Source organism: Bos taurus, chromosome 2 (assembly GCF_002263795.3).
Source record: "Bos taurus isolate L1 Dominette 01449 registration number 42190680 breed Hereford chromosome 2, ARS-UCD2.0, whole genome shotgun sequence".
Lineage (NCBI taxonomy): Eukaryota > Metazoa > Chordata > Mammalia > Artiodactyla > Bovidae > Bos > Bos taurus.
Window position 1 is genome coordinate 132,592,162 of NC_037329.1, and position 19,486 is coordinate 132,611,647.

General features: G+C 47.0%; 1 protein-coding gene across 2 annotated transcripts; it reads left to right on the plus strand.

Moving 5' to 3' along the window:
* The first annotated feature begins 4,346 nt into the window (after positions 1-4,346).
* PLA2G2D1 (calcium-dependent phospholipase A2 PLA2G2D1) lies at positions 4,347-17,764 on the plus strand. Of its 2 annotated transcripts, NM_001009572.1 has the most exon segments (4): positions 4,359-4,421; positions 7,795-7,939; positions 9,696-9,802; positions 16,039-16,745. In NM_001009572.1, coding segments are annotated over 4 exon segments (444 nt in total). In that variant the 5' UTR covers positions 4,359-4,381; the 3' UTR covers positions 16,191-16,745.
* Positions 17,765-19,486: the final 1,722 nt, after the last annotated feature.

Below are 19,486 nucleotides of genomic sequence, written 5' to 3' on the forward strand. Positions count from 1 at the left end.
CTTGTAGGTCTTCATAGAGCCGTTCAACTTCAGCTTCTTCAGCATTACTGGTTGGGGCATAGACTTGGATTATTGTGATACTGAATCGTTTGCCTTGGAAATGAACAGAGATAATTCTGTCATTTTTGAGATTGCATCCAAGTACTGCATTTTGGACTCTTTTGTTGACCATGATGGCTACTCCATTTCTTCTAAGGGATTCCTGCCCGAAGTAGCACATATAACGATCATCTGAGTTAAATTCACCCATTCCAGTCCATTTCAGTTCGCTTATTCCTAGAATGTTGACATTCACTCTTGCCATCTCCTGTTGGACCACTTCCAATTTGCCTTGTTCATGGACCTAACATGCCAGGTTCCTATGCAATATTGCTCTTCACAGCATTGGACCTTGCGTCTACACAGTCACATCCACAACTGTGTATTGTTTTTGCTTTGGCTCCATCCCCTCATTCTTTCTGGTGTTACTTCTCCACTGATCTCCCGTAGCTTATGGAGTACCTATTGACCTGAGGAGTTCCTCTTTCAGTGTCCTATCATTTTGCCTTTTCATACTGTTCATGGGGTTCTCAAGTCAAGAATACTGAAGTGGTTTGCCATTCCCTTCTCCAGTGGCCCACATTCTGTCAAACCTCTCCACCATGACCCGCCAGTCTTGGATGGCCCCACGAGCATGGCTTAGTTTCAATGAGTTAGACAAGGCTGTGGTCTAGTGTGATTAGATTGACTAGTTTTCTGTGAGTATGGTTTCAGTGTGTCTGCCCTCTGATGCCCTCTTGCAACACCTACTTTCTGACTTGGGTTTCTCTTACCTTGGACATGGGGTATCTCATCACGGCTGGCCCAGCAAAGCGCAGCCGCTGCTCCTTACCTTGGACGAGGGGTTTCTCCTCACCGCCGCCCCTCCAGACCTTGAACATGGAGTAGCTCCTCTCGGCCCTCCTGCACCTGTGTAGCCACTGCTCCTTGATGTATAGAACAGGCTTATGGACTCTGTGGGAGAGGGAGAGGGTGGGAAGATTTGGGAGAATGGCACTGAAACATGTGAAATGTAATGTATGAAACGAGATGCCAGTCCAGGTTCAATGCACGATGCTGGATGCTTGGGGCTGGTGCACTGGGACGACCCAGAGGGATGGTATGGGGAGGGAGGAGGGAGGAGGGTTCAGGATGGGGAACACACGTATAATTTTTTTAAATTAAAATTGAAATTAAAAAAAAATAAAAATAAAAATGTGAATCTCCAATAAAGAAATATTTTAAGAATGCCAAAAAAAAAAAAAAAAAAACTAGATCAAATTTCTAGAGAGAAACAAATACACTGAGAAGACAGACTAGAGAGGATTAATGCAGATTAGACAATGTAAAAGCAAAGGTTATCTATTTATTCTGTTCATTTTAAGCAGCGAAGGTGCAGATGAAGATGATGGTGCGGGGAGTCACCGTAGCTCACATTTGTTGGTTTCTGGCTACTGACGGAGCTCTGTCCCCATATCACCACATTTAATTCCCACAAGTCTATGAAGCAGGTGCTATGGTAACCAAGCTGGACCCTATGGTGTTTCCCAGGACAGACCTGCCCCCACTTGAGTCTTCCACCTGCCTCTCACCTATGAAAAAAAACTTTAACCTCCTAGGTCTTCCCCCAGTTCCAATGAATGCATTTAATCAGAAAAGTAAGAAAAATGCAAAGCCAAAAGAAAACAGACAAGCAGGACAAAAACAATAATAGTTTAGCCATTAAACAAACTCGAGGACCTTTAGTTCCTCCTTAAGGGCTGTTCTGAGCCAATCGTATGAACTGTTTCACAGACTTCACCACATGGAAGAAGTCAACTGTATGTAAGCTGTCACAAGCACATAGACCCCAGACGACTGGAACCAGAAGGTTGACGATATTGACCCCTTAGTTCTCTTATCACCAACCAATCATAAGAATGCCCACAGGCTGACCACACACCCCCAAACCCCTTCCCCTCAGCCTGTCTTTAAAGCCTTCCCTGAAAGCCACCATGGGAATTCAGGCCTTTTGAGAAAGAGTTGGACATGACTGAGCGACTGAACTGAACTGAACTCAGCATTAGCTGTCTGGACTGCTTGCTTGGTGCCCTGCAATAAACAATGCTCTTTACTTCACCATGACTTGAAGTCAATAGACTGGCTTTTCTGGGCAAGTGGACTCAAGTTTGGTTCTGTAACATTCTCACCACCCTGTTTCACACGTGAGAAAATGGAAGACACGGAGCTGAGCAGCTTTCTCCCGGGAAGCATCTGGAACGCCGGCCTCTTTGTCTCCATATGATGCTACATAACCTGTGTGCGGTCCCCATGACGGCATTCTCTCTGCGGGTGTGTTGCACGCAGCGTGTTGTGTGCATGTGGTCTCTAAAGCCCACGGCCATCAGAGGAGAGAGGGACGGTTGCCTCCACATTGTCCACGTTCTGCACATGAGGAAAGCAAGGCTCTTGAGGTCAAATGACTTTCCCAGGGTCCCAAGATGGTAGGAGAAGAAGCCAGAGTTTGAATGTGTTCCCTTTGAACTGTGCCCTGGGACCTATAGGAATGTCTGGGACAGCAGATTTTGAAGACTTTTTGCAGCGTCTATCAAGTCTTCTCTCCCACTAGGGCAAAGACCTCTGGAATCAGCAGAAGTCCTGGCCACTTTTGCTTCTGCCTGATTGAGACCAACTCAGGGGGAAGCTGGGGCTCAGAAGGGTAACCACAGGCCTAGAAGAGTGCACAGGAAGGTCCCACAGTGGTCAGAGCATAAAGGGAAAGAGCATATGGCTACAGAGCACACACGGGGGAGGCATGCCCAAGACTATGCCAGAGAGACTTCATGTATTTGCTGCTTAGTATTTTGCATGCAGATTGCTTTTTCATGTATGAGATGATCAGTTAATGACTGAGTCTAGGAATGAAGGAAAATTACATTTTAAACAGACAAGGAAGAGGGAGAGGGAGATCACCCAGCCTTGACCTGACTTTTTTTGGGTAGACCAGTTAGCTGGCAGCAAAGAGGTCAGCCTGTGCTCTATGCTCTTGAACAGCCATCTGACAGGCACCAAAAAAGCTCAGTTTCTGCTCTTGTGGACTCTCCGGCAAACCTTAGGGGTTACTGGTAGAGCGTTTGCAGCAGACTACCCATTTGTAATGTCAAGCATGTCTTGCCATCAGCACCTCCACCCTAGTTGGGCTGGGTCCACGTCATTTGCCTCATTAGGAGTCCCATTTTAAACTGGGGCAGACCTTCTGCAGGGTAAGTTGTCAACACATGTCAATTGCCTTCAAATTGTAGGTGTGCTTTGACTCAGCAAGCCCACTTCAGGAGTACACCCTATAGAAACGATTCTGGGCAGGGACGAGATTTCATCTCAAAGAGTTTTTTCACTGTCCTGCTGTGTGATCTAGAATAGTATGATATTGGAAATAACCCATATTCTCAACAATAGGGGATTCTTTAAATGAATGGCATACAAGGCTACCTTTCAAAATGTTTCTGCAGGAGATGACTTAACAACATAGAAATATGTTTAAGTTATTTTAGTAAATGAAAAGACAGACTGCAATGTACTACCTGTAATCTTTACCTAATTTGGTCAGGAAAAAGGATATATATACAGAGAGTAATAGAATCAGGATAACATTGACACAAAATGTTAATGATGGAAACAACTTAAGCACCCATCAATGGATGAGTGCGTAAAGAAGATTCCATTTGTGTGTGTGTGTGTGTGTGTGTACAGACATGTTAAAATAGAGAGTAAAATGGTGGTTACAGAAAGTGGGGTCGGGGGTGGGGGGCTAGGATAAGTATTGTATAAGTGTACGAACTTGCAACAAGTAGTAAATAAGTCCTAGACAGTACAGTGCATATAGACAACAATGTTGTGTCATAATCACCAAACTTGCCTAGAGACTAGACCTTAATTATTCCAGCCACAAAGAGAAATTGTAATTATGTGATGTGATAGAAATTCTAGTTATTGCTGCACTAACACAAGGTCATGATATATAAATGTATCACATCAATATATTGTACACTTAAATTTACACAATGTTATATGTCAATTTCATTGAAAAAATTAATGGTGATGAATGGATTCACAAATGATTTTAAATTGCTTCTAGTAGTTCAAGTTCTCCAAATCTTCTATGCCAAACATGCAATCAAAAACATTTTTTAAAGATATTGAAAACAGAAATAATAAAACTCCGCATTGCCAGAAAAGAGGAAACACAAAGAGCATGGGTGACCTCCAGCAGAGCGGAAGCTGGGAGGGCGGGGGCGAGCTCAGCGAGCAGGGCCCATCTGATATAAGGGGCTGCTGGCTCACAAGGGACTTCCAGTCGCTGCCTCCACTGCTCTGTGCTGCGGTCATGGGCCTCTCCCTGCTCTGCGCACTGCTGGTCTTTGCTGGTAAGTGGGGACACCACCCACAGCCGGGAAGGCGGGGAGGGAAGCTGGGATGCCCTGTATCTCTTTCCTAAACTGAGCTGCTGTGCTGATCGTCACTGCCCCGGTACCAGTCCCCCACTATTCGGCCCCCTGCAAGGAGTCGTCAGTGGCTCAATCCCCTGGAACAGTGGCTTCAGTCAGAGAGCTATGGGTGGCCAAGCTATGTGGCAGGCAAAGGCGGGAAACTAGAAGTTCAGAAACTGGGCTCCAGCTGAACTGACATCTGTGGTACTTCGGACACAAACTACAGAAATGGATCTGCTCTCCTGTGTCCCTCTGACTAGATAATAGTAATTTCTTACATATGCACACCTCTCCACACTTTTAGGGGACTTTCCTGGTGGCTTAGTCAGTAAAAAATCCGCCTGCAATGCAAGAGACTGAAGTTTGATCCCTGGGTTGGCAAGATCCCCTGGAGAAGAAAATGGCAATCCACTCCAGTATCCTTGCCTGGGAAATCCCATGGACAGCAGAGCCTAGCAAGCTAGAGTCCATGAGGTCGAAAGAGTTGAACACGACTTAGTGATAAACCACTACATTTTTAGAACCCTTTCAGCTCCCTTGACCCTGGGGGTTCTGTTGTCCATTGGGAAATGGTGAAGTTTCCACCTGATCTTTAACAGATCAAATGTTGCAAATCTGGTTGCTAGCAAACTGGAGTTTTTACTTGTTGATCCATCTCAGAATATGTGATATGAGAAAGGATTTGCACTTCATTTTTTAATGTGCTTTATGTTGTTTTGGGGACTCCCAAATTCCCTAGAGGAACACATCAGCAGGGTTACAGTGAAAACCATTAGGAAAACTGCAATCAAGCTGCACAAATTTATCTCTCAGATGCAAAGAGGCAATATGGTGTAGAGATGAAATACACAGATGAACCTGCATTCAGATGCTGGCCCATCAGCTTCCGGTGGTATGACCTTGGCCAAGTCCCCCTACCCCTCTATATCCTCATCTGTAAAGTGGGTACAATAACACCTCTTCATTGGGTTGTTAGAAGGAGTCTAATGAAATATACACAAAACCTTAGCAAGTGTAAGTAACAGTTAGCGAGAAGTAACTTCACACAAAGTGCATGCATGAGTTAGTAGTGACATGGCCCCTGCCACTGTCACTAACCCTTGGGAGAAGGGGCTCCATCCTCCTAAGCAACAGCTGAGGATGGAAAAAGCAACCAAGGCAGGAATCACTGTTAAGCTAAGTCAGTGTCCTGAAGCCCTCTTGACCACAATTTGAGCTCCTCGATTCCCAAGGACTGGGTTGACCTCAATGTAAAACTGTAAGAAATAAGACCACTGAAAGCACCCTGAATCAAAGCTGAATTTGTTTGCTAGGCGAGGAACAGCTGCAGAATTCAGGTGTGAATTAGTGTGGCTACTTCTAAGCTGGAATAGAAAGGTCTAAACTTGGGGTGCACAAGGGGATGGAGGCTCAGCAAAAAGGTGAGATTCTGAATTCAGATCCCTGGCTGGCCTATTGGGTGCACATTAACTCTCTTGGCCGTGGGCTGTTTCTGGGGCCTTATCACCAAATCTGGGGTTCCAAAGGGCCTGGGGCCATTCCTCAGCACAGCCAAAATTAGTAAGGTTTCTCTTTAACATCTGTAGAGCTAGAGCCACCATGGCAGACGAGAGGGGCAATGTGGACTTCCACACACTGGGACACGACCCACCTGCGAGTCCCAGATCTACCAGTCAACATTTAGCTGCAGCCCTGGTGGCTCAGACAGTAAAGCATCTGCCTGAAATGGACCCAGATCCGATCCCAGGGTCGGGAAGATCCCCTGGAGAACAGAATGCTATCCACTCCAGTATTCTTTCCTGGAGCATCCCATGGACAGAGGAGCCTAGCAGGCTACAGTCCATGGGTTGCAAAGAGTCGGGCACCACTGAGTAACTATCACTTTCTTCACAAGGCAAGCACCCTGCTTCTGATGGCACCCCCGGCCCACTGCATGAGTTCATCCCAGCCCCAGCTTTCCGTAGTTTAGGGCTCTCCCCTGCTTATTACTCACTTTATTTGAGAGCTTCATTATAACACCATTTACCTGAGGGTGGGGGGTGAGCTTCTAAAACTAGGGTCACCCGAAGGGGCCTCCCCAGCCCAGTCTGTCTGAGACTCTGGGCTCCATCTGTGTTCTTGGGTCATCTCCTGAGGTTGCACACAGGTACATTCCAGTCCCTTTCGCATCTCATGTGTTTCTCCCAAATTCTTCCCTGAACTCACTGGATTAACATATTTTATTTCTCCTAACTCAATATAATGCATTCCTCTCTCCCAATAAAATGAATTTCCTTTATGATCAATTCTCACCAGCAGATATTATGACTGAAGTGAAAAATATTCATGAAAAACTGATTTCTAAATCACGCTGCTTCCCAGAAGAGCCATGCATAGTTTTTTCAAGAGGCTTTTTTAAAAAAATGATTTAATTTAATTTAATTTATTTCTGGGAGTGATGGATCTCTGTTGCTGGGTGAGGTTTCTCTCTAGTAGCGGTGTGTGGGCTTCTCAGCAGGGGGCGGGGGGGGTTCTCTTGTTGTGGAAGGAAGGTTCTAGGGGGCGTAGGTTTCAGTAACTGCAGCCCATGGGCTCTGTAGTTGTGGCTCCCAGGCACGACAGCTGTGGCGCACAGGCTTAGCTGCTCCTCGGCACGTGGGCTCTTCCTGGACCAGGGATTGAACCCGTGTCTCCTGCACTGGCAGGCGGATTCTTTACCACTGAGCCACCAGGGAAGCCCCCACACATACTGTTTAATGTGTGGATTCCCTGTGGGCTGTGGTGGGAGTCGGGGGTGGTGGGGGGAGTGTCTTCCTACTACAGAATGTGACCCAGAGACAGAGCAGAACCAGACTGCCCTGGGCTTTAATCCTGCTCCTCTGTTTACCAGCTACCATGACCTGGAACAAGTTACTGAGCCTCAGTGTGTTCATCCCTAAAATGGAGATTAAAAACAGCATTTATGGTTCCAATACTGGCTTCTTAGTTTTCATACATATACCATGATGAGAGGAAACTGAATGGGGAGGTGTATGAAATCTCTTTATATGATCTTGGCAACTTTTCTCTACGTCAAGAATTAACCAAAATAAAAGGATTAAAAAAAAAAAAGAGTCTCTCATGGAAAGGAAGAAGTCAGTAGGTCTCCACATGAAAAGATCCCTGGTAATCAGTTACCAACTGTCATTATATTTCCAATACCATAGTGTTTGTTGTTACTTTATTATCCAAGGTCATTGGTTTGGCCCAGGCAGAGCAGAGGTGCCAGGCCTGCAGCCCCTGGACTCCCCTGAGACTCACGTCCTCTCCTTGTGGCTGGGCTCCTTGGCAGGTGTGGCTCCAGCCGAGGCCGACATACTGGACCTGAACGAGATGGTCAGACAAGTGACGGGGAAGATCCCCATCTTCTTCTATTCATCCTATGGCTGTTACTGCAGAATTGGTGGCCAAGGCCAACCCAGAGATGCCACAGACTGGTAATGCCTCCCAATCGTGCTCTGCCTCTCCCCAGGGACCCTCCCTTTTCCCCTCTTGCTTCTTCTCCATCCATTTATTCATTTGGTGCCATGTGCTGTTGAAGCCTAGCCTGAAGGAGTTTGAGCATTACCTTGCTAGCATGTGAAGCGAGCACAATTGTGCAGTAGTTTGAACATTCTTCGGCATTGCCTTTCCTTGGGATCAGAACGAAACCTGACTTTTTCAGTCCTGTGGCTACTGCTGTTTTCCAAATTTCCCTGCCTTATTGAGTGTAGTACTTTTACAGCATTATCTTTTAGGGTTTGAAAGAGCTCAACTGGAATTCCATCACTTCCAATAGCTTTGTTTCTAGTAAAGCTTCCTAAGGCCTGCTTGACGTCACACAACAGGATGTCCGGCTGTAGGTCAGTGACCACACTATGGTGGTTATCCATGTTATTAAGTCCTTTTTTGTATAGTTCTTCTGTGTGTTCTTGCCACGTCTTCTTAATCTCTTTCACTTCTGTTAGGTCCATACCATTTCTGTCCTTTATTGTGCCCATCTTTGCATGAAATATTCCCATGGTGTCTCCAATTTTGTTGGCAAGATCTCTAGTCCTTCCCATTGTACTGTTTTCCTCTATTTCTTTGCACTGATCACTGAGGAAGGCTTTCTTATCTCTCCTTGCTCTTCTCTGGAACTCTGCATTGATTTGGAAATATCTTTCCCTTTGTCTTTTGCCTTTCGCTTATCTTCTTTTCTCAGCTATTTGTAAGGTATCCTCAGACAACTATTTTACTTTCTTACATATTTTTTTCTTTGGGATGATTTTGGTTACCACCTCCTGTGTAATGTTCCAAACCTCAGTCCATAGCTGTTCTTCAAGACACTCTGTCTATCAGATCTAATCCCTTGAATCTATTAATCACCTCCACTGTACAATCACAAGGGATTTGATTTAGGTCTTACCTGAATGGTCTCATGTTTTTCCCTGCTAGGAACTCTGCTGAGCTCCGATCCAGCCCCAGCCCTTCTGGAGGGTTCCCCAGACTTTCTGAAGTCTGCCTTGCACCCTCAACCCCAAACTAGTTAGAAGAGCCACAAACACTTACCATTGCCGTTGAACATTGTTTTTGAAAAAGTCCCACTTCATTTTGCCATGATCTCATTGGTTTTCACAGCAACCCAGGGATCTGCCAGAGGAGGGATGAGAGCCAGCCAGGCCCGAGGCCAGCACCTTCACCTGCCACATACAGGCTGTATGATCCTGGGCATGTGGCCTGACCTCCCAGAGCCTCGGTTTCCTCATTTGTTCAATGGGGATAATGCTAGTACCTCTATCACAGAGCGGCCAAAAGGATTAAGAGAGAATTCCTAGGTAGAGCAGGTGCCTGGTACACAGGAGGGAATCTTCCTTATAGTTCAGATGGTAAACAATCTTCCTGCAATGCTGGAGACCCGGGTTCGATTCCTGGGTCAGGAAGAGCCCCTGGAGAAGGAAATGGCAACCCACTCCAGTATTCTTGCCTAGAGAATCATATGGACAGAGGAGCCTGGCGGGCTACAGTCCATGGGGTCACAAGAGTTAGACACTCCTTAGAGACTAAACCACCACCTGGTACACAGGAAGCACTCGAGAAGTTTTAGCTAGAAAGAAGACTAGACCCTGCAGGCCTTGACTTCCGAGGTGGACACGCAGTTTCTGCTCTGGGGCAGGGGCAACATGAGACTCAAGTCAGCCAAGGACTCACCTACCACCTGTCCTCTCCTGCCAGGTGCTGCTATGACCACAACTGCTGCTACGGTTACCTGACACCCCACAACTGTGACTACCTCTACGACCACTACGACTACACCTTTTTCCAGGGGAATGTCCAGTGTTGTGAGTGCCTGGGCCTCAGGGTTGGAGTAGGAGGCTGAGCAAAGGAGTTACCGCACACATTGCTTTCGTATGCTGTGTGACAAAGCACAAGCTGCTCAGCCTCTCTGTTTTTCTCATATATCCAGTTCAATATCTGGGCTGTGAAGGAGAGGCAGCAATAGGGGTAGAAGTACGGAGAGGTCCCATAGGGACTTTGACCCCTTTAGGATCTGGAAGGCTGCCAGACCTCAGATTAGATCCCAGACCCACCACCGACCAGCTGTGTGACCTTGAACACTTTGCTTAACTTCTCTGAACCTCAGGATCCTCCTCTGGAAACTCAGGATAACAGCATTCTGCTCCATAAAGTTAATTCAAAAACTAAAATAGGAGGAGACATAAGGTGCCCTGCAGATGCATGCTTGAATAATCACTCAGGCTACCAAGCTTCAGTTCAGTTCAGTCACTCAGTCATGTCTGACTCTTTGTGACCCCATGAACCGCAGCACACCTGGCCTCGCTGTCCATCACCAACTTCTGGAGTTTACTCAAACTCAAGTCCATTGAGTAGGTGATGCCATCCAACCATCTCATCCTCTGTCATCCCCTTCTCCTCCTGCCTTCAATCTTTCCCAGCATCAGGGTCTTTTCAGTGAGTCAGTTCTACATATCAGGTGGCCACGGTTTGGAGTTTCAGCTTCAGCATCAGTCCTTCCAATGAATATTCAGGACTGATTTCGTTAAGGATGGACTGGTTGGATCTCCTTGCAGTCCAAGTGACTCTCAAGAGTCTTCTCCAACACCACAGTTCAAAAGCATCAAGTCTTCTGTGCTCAGCTTTCTTTATAGTCCAACTCTCACATCCATACATGACCACTGGAAAAACCGTAGCCTTGACTAGATGGACCTTTGTTGGCAAAGTAATGTCTCTGGTTTTCAATATGTTGTCTAGGTTGGTCATAACTTTTATTCCAAGGAGTAAGCATCTTTTAATTTCATGGCTGCAATCACCATCTGCAGTGATTTGGGAGCCCAGAAAAATTAAGTCAGCCACTGTTTCCACTGTTTCCCCATCTATTTCCCATGAAGTGATGGCACTGGATGCCATGATTTTAGTTTTCTGATAGCTGAGCTTTAAGCCAACTTTTTCACTCTCCTCTTTCACCTTCATCAAGAGGCTCTTTAGTTCTCCTTCACTTTCTGCCATAAGGGTGGTACCATCTGCATATCTGAGGTTATTGATAATTCTCCCAGCAATCTTGATTCCAGCTTGTGCTTCCTCCCGCCCAGCGTTTCTCATGATGTACTCTGCATAGAAGTTAAATAAGCAGGGTGACAATATACAGCCTTGACATACTCCTTTTCCTATCTGTAACCAGTCTATTGTTCATGTCCAGTTCTAACTCTTGCTTCCTGACCTGCATATAGTTTTCTCAAGAGGCAGGTCAGGTGGCATGGCATTCCCATCTCTTTCAGAATTTCCACAGTTTATTATGATCCATGCAATCAAAGTCTTTGTCATAGTCAATAAAGCAGAAATAGATGTTTTTGTGGCATTCTCTTGTTTTTTTGATGATCCAGCAGATGTTGGCAATTTGATTGCTGGTTCCTCTGCCTTTTCGAAAACCAGCTTGAACATCTAGAAGTTCACAGTTCATGTATTGCTGAAGCCTGGCTTGGAGAATTTAGAGCATTACTTTACTAGCATGTGAGATGAGTGCAATTGTGTGGTAGTTTGAGCATTCTTTGGCATTGCCTTTGTTTGAGATTGGAATGAAAAGTGACCTTTTCCAGTCCTGGGGCCACTGCTGTGTTTCCCAAATTTGCTGGTATATTGAGGGAAGCACTTTCACAGCATCATCTTTCAGGATTTGAAATAGCTCAACTCTATTTCCATCACCTCCACTAGCTCTGTTCATAGTGATGCTTCCTAAGGCCCATTTGACTTCACATTCCCGGATGTGTGGCTCTGGTGAGTGATCACACCATCGTGATTATCTGGGTCGTGAACATCTTTTTTGTACAGTTCTTCTGTGTATTCTTGCCACCTCTTCTTAATATCTTCTGCTTCTGTTAGGTCCCTACCATTTCTGTCCTTTATTGAGCCCATCTTTGCATGAACGGTTCCCTTGGTATCTCTAATTTTCTTGAAGAGGTCTCTAGTCTTTCTCATTCTATTGTTTTCCTCTATTTCTTTGTGTTGATTGCTGAGGAAGGCTTTCTTATCTCTTCTTGCTGTTCTTTGGAACTCTGCATTCAAATGGGTTTATCTTTCCTTTTCTTGCCGGGGTCCAGCCCAGGCTGGATCCAGGGATTCCCTCGGGAGGACGGCGTTGGCGAAAAGGATAGAAGTAGAGAAAGAGATAAGGAAAGAATTTTGCAGTTAAGAAAATAGAGGAGAGAAAAGAGGCTGATATTCCTTGGTTTACACAGAAAGCCAATAAAGGTCCAGCACAGGACTTGCTCTGTTCACGTAGGCTGCAGGCACCCTCTTGAATCGCAGAGGGTGCCCCACCTTAGGCACCTTCTCAAGTGGGTCTTAGAAGCCCAGTCAGGAAAATAAATGCAGAGGGCCCCTGCGCTCCAAGGAATATCAGCCTGAAAAGGAAAAGGAAAGAGAATGAATGACACGGGGAGACCAAGCTTCGGTGAGCAAGGCCCACACTTTATTTTCCAAAGTAGTTTTTATACCTTAAGTTGTGCATAGAGGATAATGGCGGGGGAGGGAGGGGGGATGGTGGGTAGAGTCTTGCAAGGTCAGCAGTCCTTGATCCTTATTGAAGCCAGGCTTTCTTTCTGAAAACTTATTATATGCAAAAGCTTTAGGTGATTTACATCATCTTCTGGCCAGGAGGCCTGTTAACATTTTATGACCCTTTCTTCAGAAAACTTATTTTTCTCTAAAGGTGATTATTCTAAAGTCAGGTGCCACCCTCTGAAAGCATTAGATAAAGTTGCATTCCTATAGGGCAAAAGTGTGGTGGGCTATAACAAGAAAAGAATTAACTCAAGGGTCCAAGGTTACAAACATTAAAACTACTACTTACATTTCTATACACCAACTATATTAATCAATACACTCCCAGGGACACAGTAGGTAAGGGATAGGGAAACTTGGCAGCAAGCATTAGCTCAACAAAGAAATCCTCTACTAGTTTTATTCTAACAATCTTAACTCTCTGAGAAGCTCTGCATTGTTAGAATATCTTAAGCTTCCCGTGCCTCTCGTGGTTGGGAGGCTGTGAATAATCACATGTGTAGCTGCAGGAGTCCGAACAAACCTGTCAGGCAAGCTAGAAAGTCATCAGAGGGGTCTGAATTGAAACACTCCTATTATGCCCAGGAGAATTATTAACTAGAGTTCTAAGTTAATTTTCCTCAGAGAAAGGTGGTTGGGGATAGCCCCCCATTAATGTCAGAAGAATTGGTGAAGGTCGTGAAATAGTAAAACAGACAGATTCTGGTTTGGGGGTAGACGCTCAGGCAGATGGTAGGGGGGGTCGGGGTTGGCCTCGAGCTCTGACTCGCTTTGCCCATCAAAGCTCTCCCGCATGACTTTATCATGGGTGGGGACTCCCGTGCTGGCTCCTGGCATTTTCTCCTTTGCTTTTTGCTTCCCTTCTTTTCATAGCTATTTGTAAGGCCTCCTCAGACAGCCATTTTGCTTTTTTTTGCATTTCTTTTTCTTGGGAATGGGTCTTGATTCCTGCCTCCTGTACAGTGTCACGAATCTCCATCCATAGTTCATCAGGCACTTTGTCTATCAGATCTAGTCCCTTAAATCTATTTCTCACTTCCACTGTACAGCCATAAGGGATTTGATTAAGGTCATACCTGAATGGTCTAGTGGTTTTCTCCACTTTCTTCAATTTCAGTCTGAATTTGTCAATAAGGAGTTCATGATCTGAGCCACGGTCAGCTCCCAGTCTTGTTTTTGCTGACTGTATAGAGCTTCTCCATCTTTGGCTGCAAAGAATATAATCAATCTGATTTCAGTGTTGACCATCTGGTGATGTCCATGTGTAAAGTCTTCTCTTGTGTTGTTGGAAGAGGGTTTTGCTGTGACCAGTGTGTTTTCTTGGCAGAACTCTATTAGCCTTTGCCCTGCTTCATTCTGTACTCCAAGGCCAAATTTGCCTGTTACTCCAGGTGTTTCTTGACTTCCTACTTTTGCGTTCCAATCCCTTTAATGAAAATGACACCTTTTTTCAGTGTTAGTTCTAGAAGGTCTTATAGGTCTTCATAGAACCGTTCAACTTCAGCTTCTTCATTTTTACTGGTTGGGGCATAGACTTGGATTACCATGATATTGAATGGTTTCCCTTAGAAACGAAGAGAGATCATTCTGTCGTTTTTGAGATTGCATCCAAGTACTGCATTTCAGACTCTTTTGTTGACCATGATGGCTACTCCATTTCTTCTAAGGATTCCTGCCCACAGTAGTAGACATAATTGTCATCTGAGTTAAATTCACCCATTCCAGTCCATTTTAGTTCACTAATTCCTAGAATGTCGACACTCACTCTTGCCATCTCCTGTTTGACCACTTCCAATTTGCCTTGATTCATGGACCTAACATTCCAGGTTCCTATGCAATATTACTCTTTACAGCATCAAATCTTGCTTCTATCACCAGTCCCATCCACAAATGGGTGTTGTTTTTGCTTTGACTCCATCCCTTCATTCTTTCTGGAGTTATTTCTCCATTGATCTCCAGTAGCATATTGGGCACCTACTGACCTGGGGAGTTCATCTTTCAGTGTCCTATCTTTTTGCCTTTTCATACTGTTCATGAGGTTCTCAAGGCAAGAATACTGAAGTGGTTTTCCATTTCCTTCTCCAGGGACCACATTCTATCAGACCTCTCCACCGTGACCTGTCCATCTTGGGTGGCCCCACACGGCATGGCTTAGTTTCATTGAGTTACTGAGGTTACTGCTCATTTTTTCATCTTCCCGGGCTCTTAGAGTAGCCCAGAGAGAAGGCAGCACCACTCTGGTGATCATTTTCTTGTTGTTGTTGGTCACTAAGTCACATCTTACTCTTCGCAACCCCATGAAGTGTGACCAGCCCATCTCCTCTGTCCATGGGAATTGCCAGGCAAAAATACTGGAGTGTGTTGCCATTTCCTTCCTCAGAGGATTTTCCTGACCCAGTACTTGAACCCATGTGTCCTGCTTGGCAGGCAAATTCTGAGCCACCTGAGAAGCCCTGATCTCCATTTTACTGACAAGAAAACTGAAACTAGAGTGCACTGTTTGCTCAGGGTCACACAGCTACAAATGAGAAAGCCTGAGCTGTAACCCAGGTCACCAAGCTGCAGGGTCCACGCACGGAGAAAGGCAGCAAGTCCCGGGGCTGGAAGCTGAATGGGATCACCAGCTGTCCCTGTCAACTGAGAACTTAGTGGCAACAACTGAAATGGCCAACATTTATTGACCACTTACTATGTGCTAAAGGCTTTGCCTTCTTATTTTAATCTGAATATATGTGTGTGTGTGGGTATACATATTCTTTTTCAGATTCTTATCCCTTATAGATTATTACAAAATACTGAGCAGAGGTCCCCACGCTAAGCAGTAGGTCCGGCTCTCTTATCCCCATTTGACAGATGGTGAAACTGAAGCACCATGGTCCGTCTTTCCTCAAGGTCTTGGCACATGATGTTCCTTCTGCTAGGAACAATCCGTCTCCTCCACCCTGGCTTTCCAGAGTAGGAGCAACAGCTCACTCTTCTGATCTCAGCTCAAATGGCTTTTGACACTCAGTCAGTCCCATCAGTCACCAGCTCAGAGCCCCTGCCTTGTTCCTTACTTCCGGGTAAGCACAGTTGCACTCACTTCTGTGAAGGGCAGGGAGGCCTGGCATGCTGCCATCCGTGGGGTCACAAAGAGTCAGACAGGACTGAGCCACTGAACAACAACGACCACACGCTTCTCTGACATTTGCCCACCCCCGCCCCGCCCCAGGGGAGTGTGAACTCAGGGGTCCATTCTGTTCTCCTCTCCCTCCTAAGACTCCCGAAGGACAGGTGCTCAGTTGCTTACTGAACGGATGAATGAACGAAGGACCAATGGCACAAAGGGAGGTCACACCCCATGCCCAAGGTCACAGAGCCAGAGTCCAAGGACCCGGGAAGGGCACCAAAGGGTGGACGAGGGCTGAGCTGCCTTCAGCAGCTCCCCTCCAGGGGCGACGACCCACCCTACCACGGGAAGGGGCAGACCGCTTAAGTGCCCTCCTTCACTCCCTCGCAGCCACCAAGGGGAGCTGGTGTGAGCAGCAGCTGTGCGCCTGTGACAAGACGTTGGCCTTCTGCCTGCAGCGGAACCTGAACACCTACAAGAATCACCTGCGTCATCTGTCCAGATGCGAGGGCGAGACTCTAGCCTGTCCCCCTGCATCTTGAGCTCTGGGGAAGGCCCCCCAGGACCACTGGCCACAGCCCCGACCTCTGCCTGGAGCCTTTAAAGCACTCCTGGAAGAGGAAGGGGCTTGGCCTCGCCCCTAGCTACCACTTGCCTCTTGGACCTTCTGAATCTCCCAGGCTGTCTGTTCCGAGGGTGGATTGAGATCTTAGGAAAAACCAAGGCCAGGGAGCCGACAGGAGGTGTGTGTGTTTGGGGCAAAGCGGTGGGTACTGGGGGAAGGGTCTAGGGGCGGGGCAAGCTGGTTCTCCCTTCATGACCACTCACCAGGCCCCTCCAGGTTCCCCCTGCCCCTAAAACACCATCCAAGCAGCTGCCAGAGTGGCCTCTGTAAAGGGTGATATGGATCTTTCTGTCCATGGGACTCTGCTTCTTCAAACCCCAAGGCCCCGAGTCCTGCTTCCCGCTCCATCCCACCCCTCCAGTCATCACAGGACACATGTGTACTTATGGCTGATTCATGCTGATGTGTGGCAGAAACCAACACAATATTATAAAACAATTATCCTCCAATTATAAAGAAATAAAAAAAAAAAAAACCCCACAACCCCAAGGCTCTGCACATCCAGGACGGGGCAGCGGGCTGCAGGCAGGGTGTCTGGGATCCGTTACTACCTGGCACTGTGTCCCTCTCCCTTGGAGCCTTGGGGACCCTTGCAGACTTGGCTAATGCTTGTCTTGGACTCTGGTGCCCAAAGCAGTACCCCGAACCCAGAGGGATTCAGTAAATACTTTTTGAGGCAAGGACTAGACCAAGCTCCCTGGACTCCAGGTCTGCAGGCCATGGGACTTCCGGGCACTCTTTCCTCTCTGACTGCCAGGCATTTGCTCAACCTGGACTTCTGCAGCGATGCTCCGCTGGCCTGCTGTCCCCCAGGTAGCTAAGCCCACCCGAGGCTCCTCGGGGTCCAAGGACCCCTTCCTACAGAAGTCTTGTCCGGCCGATTCCTCTCCAGTTCCAAGGGCTCAGTCCCACCCTCAAGTTCCCACAGCACTTAACGGGTCTTCACCTTGCCGAGCTCCCGCTTGAGTGGTGTGTGATTGTCTGGGCCGCTCTGAGCAGACTGGAGCTCCGGGAGGGTGGAGTTCGCTTCACTCTCATCTCTGCTTCCTCTGCTCCCCCAGGTGATAGGTGTGCAGTCAATGCTTTGGAATCAAAGAGCCCCCAGAGAAGAGATGGAGGTGGGGGCAGGTGGTGTTCAGGCCCCACCCAGATCCCCTCTTGGCCCAGGTCCCCAACCCAGGGGTCAGCTGCCAAGTGCGCACTTCGGCCTCCTTCTCTTGAGGATTGCCCCCAGGCTGCTGGGTGCCACCCTACCCATCACCCACCTCTCCTCGCCCACCTCTAACCAGTGAATTGGGAGAATGACACTGTGGAGGGCATAACTGCCCTCTCCCCGCCTGATGCAAGGCCATCTGGGTCGTACACTGCGTGCCCCAGGGCTCCTCCTGGGCTCAGCCTAGATGTCTGGATCTGTGCCCTGGCCTGCCCTGTTTTCCTCTTTCTCCTACAGGTTTCTCCTCAATAAATCATTCCCTTGCCCAAGAATTCTCATCCCAGGCTTGGCAGTTAGGGAATCTGCCTTCATTGGATGAATGGATAGATGGTGAATATATTCTTACAAGAAGTCCCACCTGTCATTCATAAAGGATTAGCTACATGGCCGGGGCACCTGGACCACCCACACCATCTGGGCTGTGACACACTTCGGTGAAAGAGCTGACCGAGTGGTTTTCCTTCTGCGTGAACCTCAGAGGCTCATGCCAGAGAGCATAGTAGAGGCTAAGAACTATGGGTGCCAGGTTCAGATTCCAAGGTCTTTATTGGCAGTCCAGTGGCTAGAACTCTGCACCTTTACTGCCAAGGGCCCAGGTTCGATCCCTGTTTGGGGAACTAAGATCCCAAAAGCTGTGCAGTTCAGTCCAGTTGATTTGCTCAGTTGTGTCCGACTCTTTGCGACCCCATGGATGGCAGCATGCCAGGCTTCCCTGTCCATCACCAACTCCAAGAGCTTACTCAAACTCATGTCCATTGAGTCAGTGATGCCATCCAACCATCTCATCTTCTGTCATCCCTTTTTTCCCCAACCTTCAATCTTTCCCAGCATCAGGGTCTTTTCCAACGAGTCAGCTCTTCACATGAGATGGCCAAATTATTGGAGTTTCAGCTTGAACATCAGTCATTCTAAGAATATTCAGCATTGATTTCCTTTAGGATGGACTGGTTGGATTTACTTGCAGTTCAAGGGACTCTCAAGAGTCTACTCCAACACCACAGTTCAAAAGCATCAGTTCTTCGGCACTCAGCTTTCTTTACAGTCCAACTCTCATATCCATACATGAGTACTGGAAAAACCATAGCCTTGATGAAATGGACCTTTGTTGGCAAAGTAATGTCTCTGCTTTTTAATATGCTGTCTAGGTTAGTCATAACGGAAGTGCAGCCAAAAGAAAAAAATGTCATTATACTACTGATCAGCCTTATGAGCTTATATGAAAAAGCTAGATTTCCTTGTGTGTGAAGTTATATGGAAATAAGAAAATAAGTTGAGGCCACTGTACTAAATAAGGTTAATGCATGTTAAGCTCTTAGCACAATGCCTGACACATAGTAATTTCTCTTTTGAAATTAACTGGTACTTGTTGTTGAGTCACTAAGTCCTGTCTGACTGTTTGTGACCCCTTGGACTGCAGCCCACCAGGCTCCTCTGTCCATGGAGTTTCCCAGGCAAGCATACTGGAGTCAGTTACCATTTCTTTTCTCCAGGGGAATGTCCCAACCCAGGGATGTAACCCGGGTCTCCTGCACTGGCAGGCAGATTCTTTACCGCTAAGGCACCTGGGTGGTGGTCTTATACAGAGACCAAACCTGAAACCTGAAACTCCCTCTTTCCACCCACTTCTTCTCTCCTTTCTGCATGGAACCTGTATATGTTAGATTGTGACACATGAGGTCTATTCAAGACACATTGTCAAGAGCTGGTACCTTCACTGACTCATCAGAGCTCGCAAACTCTGTGGCCTTGTGACAGTACCAGTGTTGGCAGATAAGGACGTTATTATCCCCATTTTACAATGGAGCCCCCTGAGGCTGAGAATGGGAACAGGAACCTCCAGAGAGCCCTCAACCAACAGAACCCAGAGTCAGGATGCTACTTCCACTGCAATTCTTCCTGCTCTGCTCCCTGGCACCCCCTCCCATTCACGCCAGTCAGGAAGCTTTCCAGCCCCAAACTGTGACTCAGTGAGTTTCAGCAACGAGTGACAAGATGTCTAG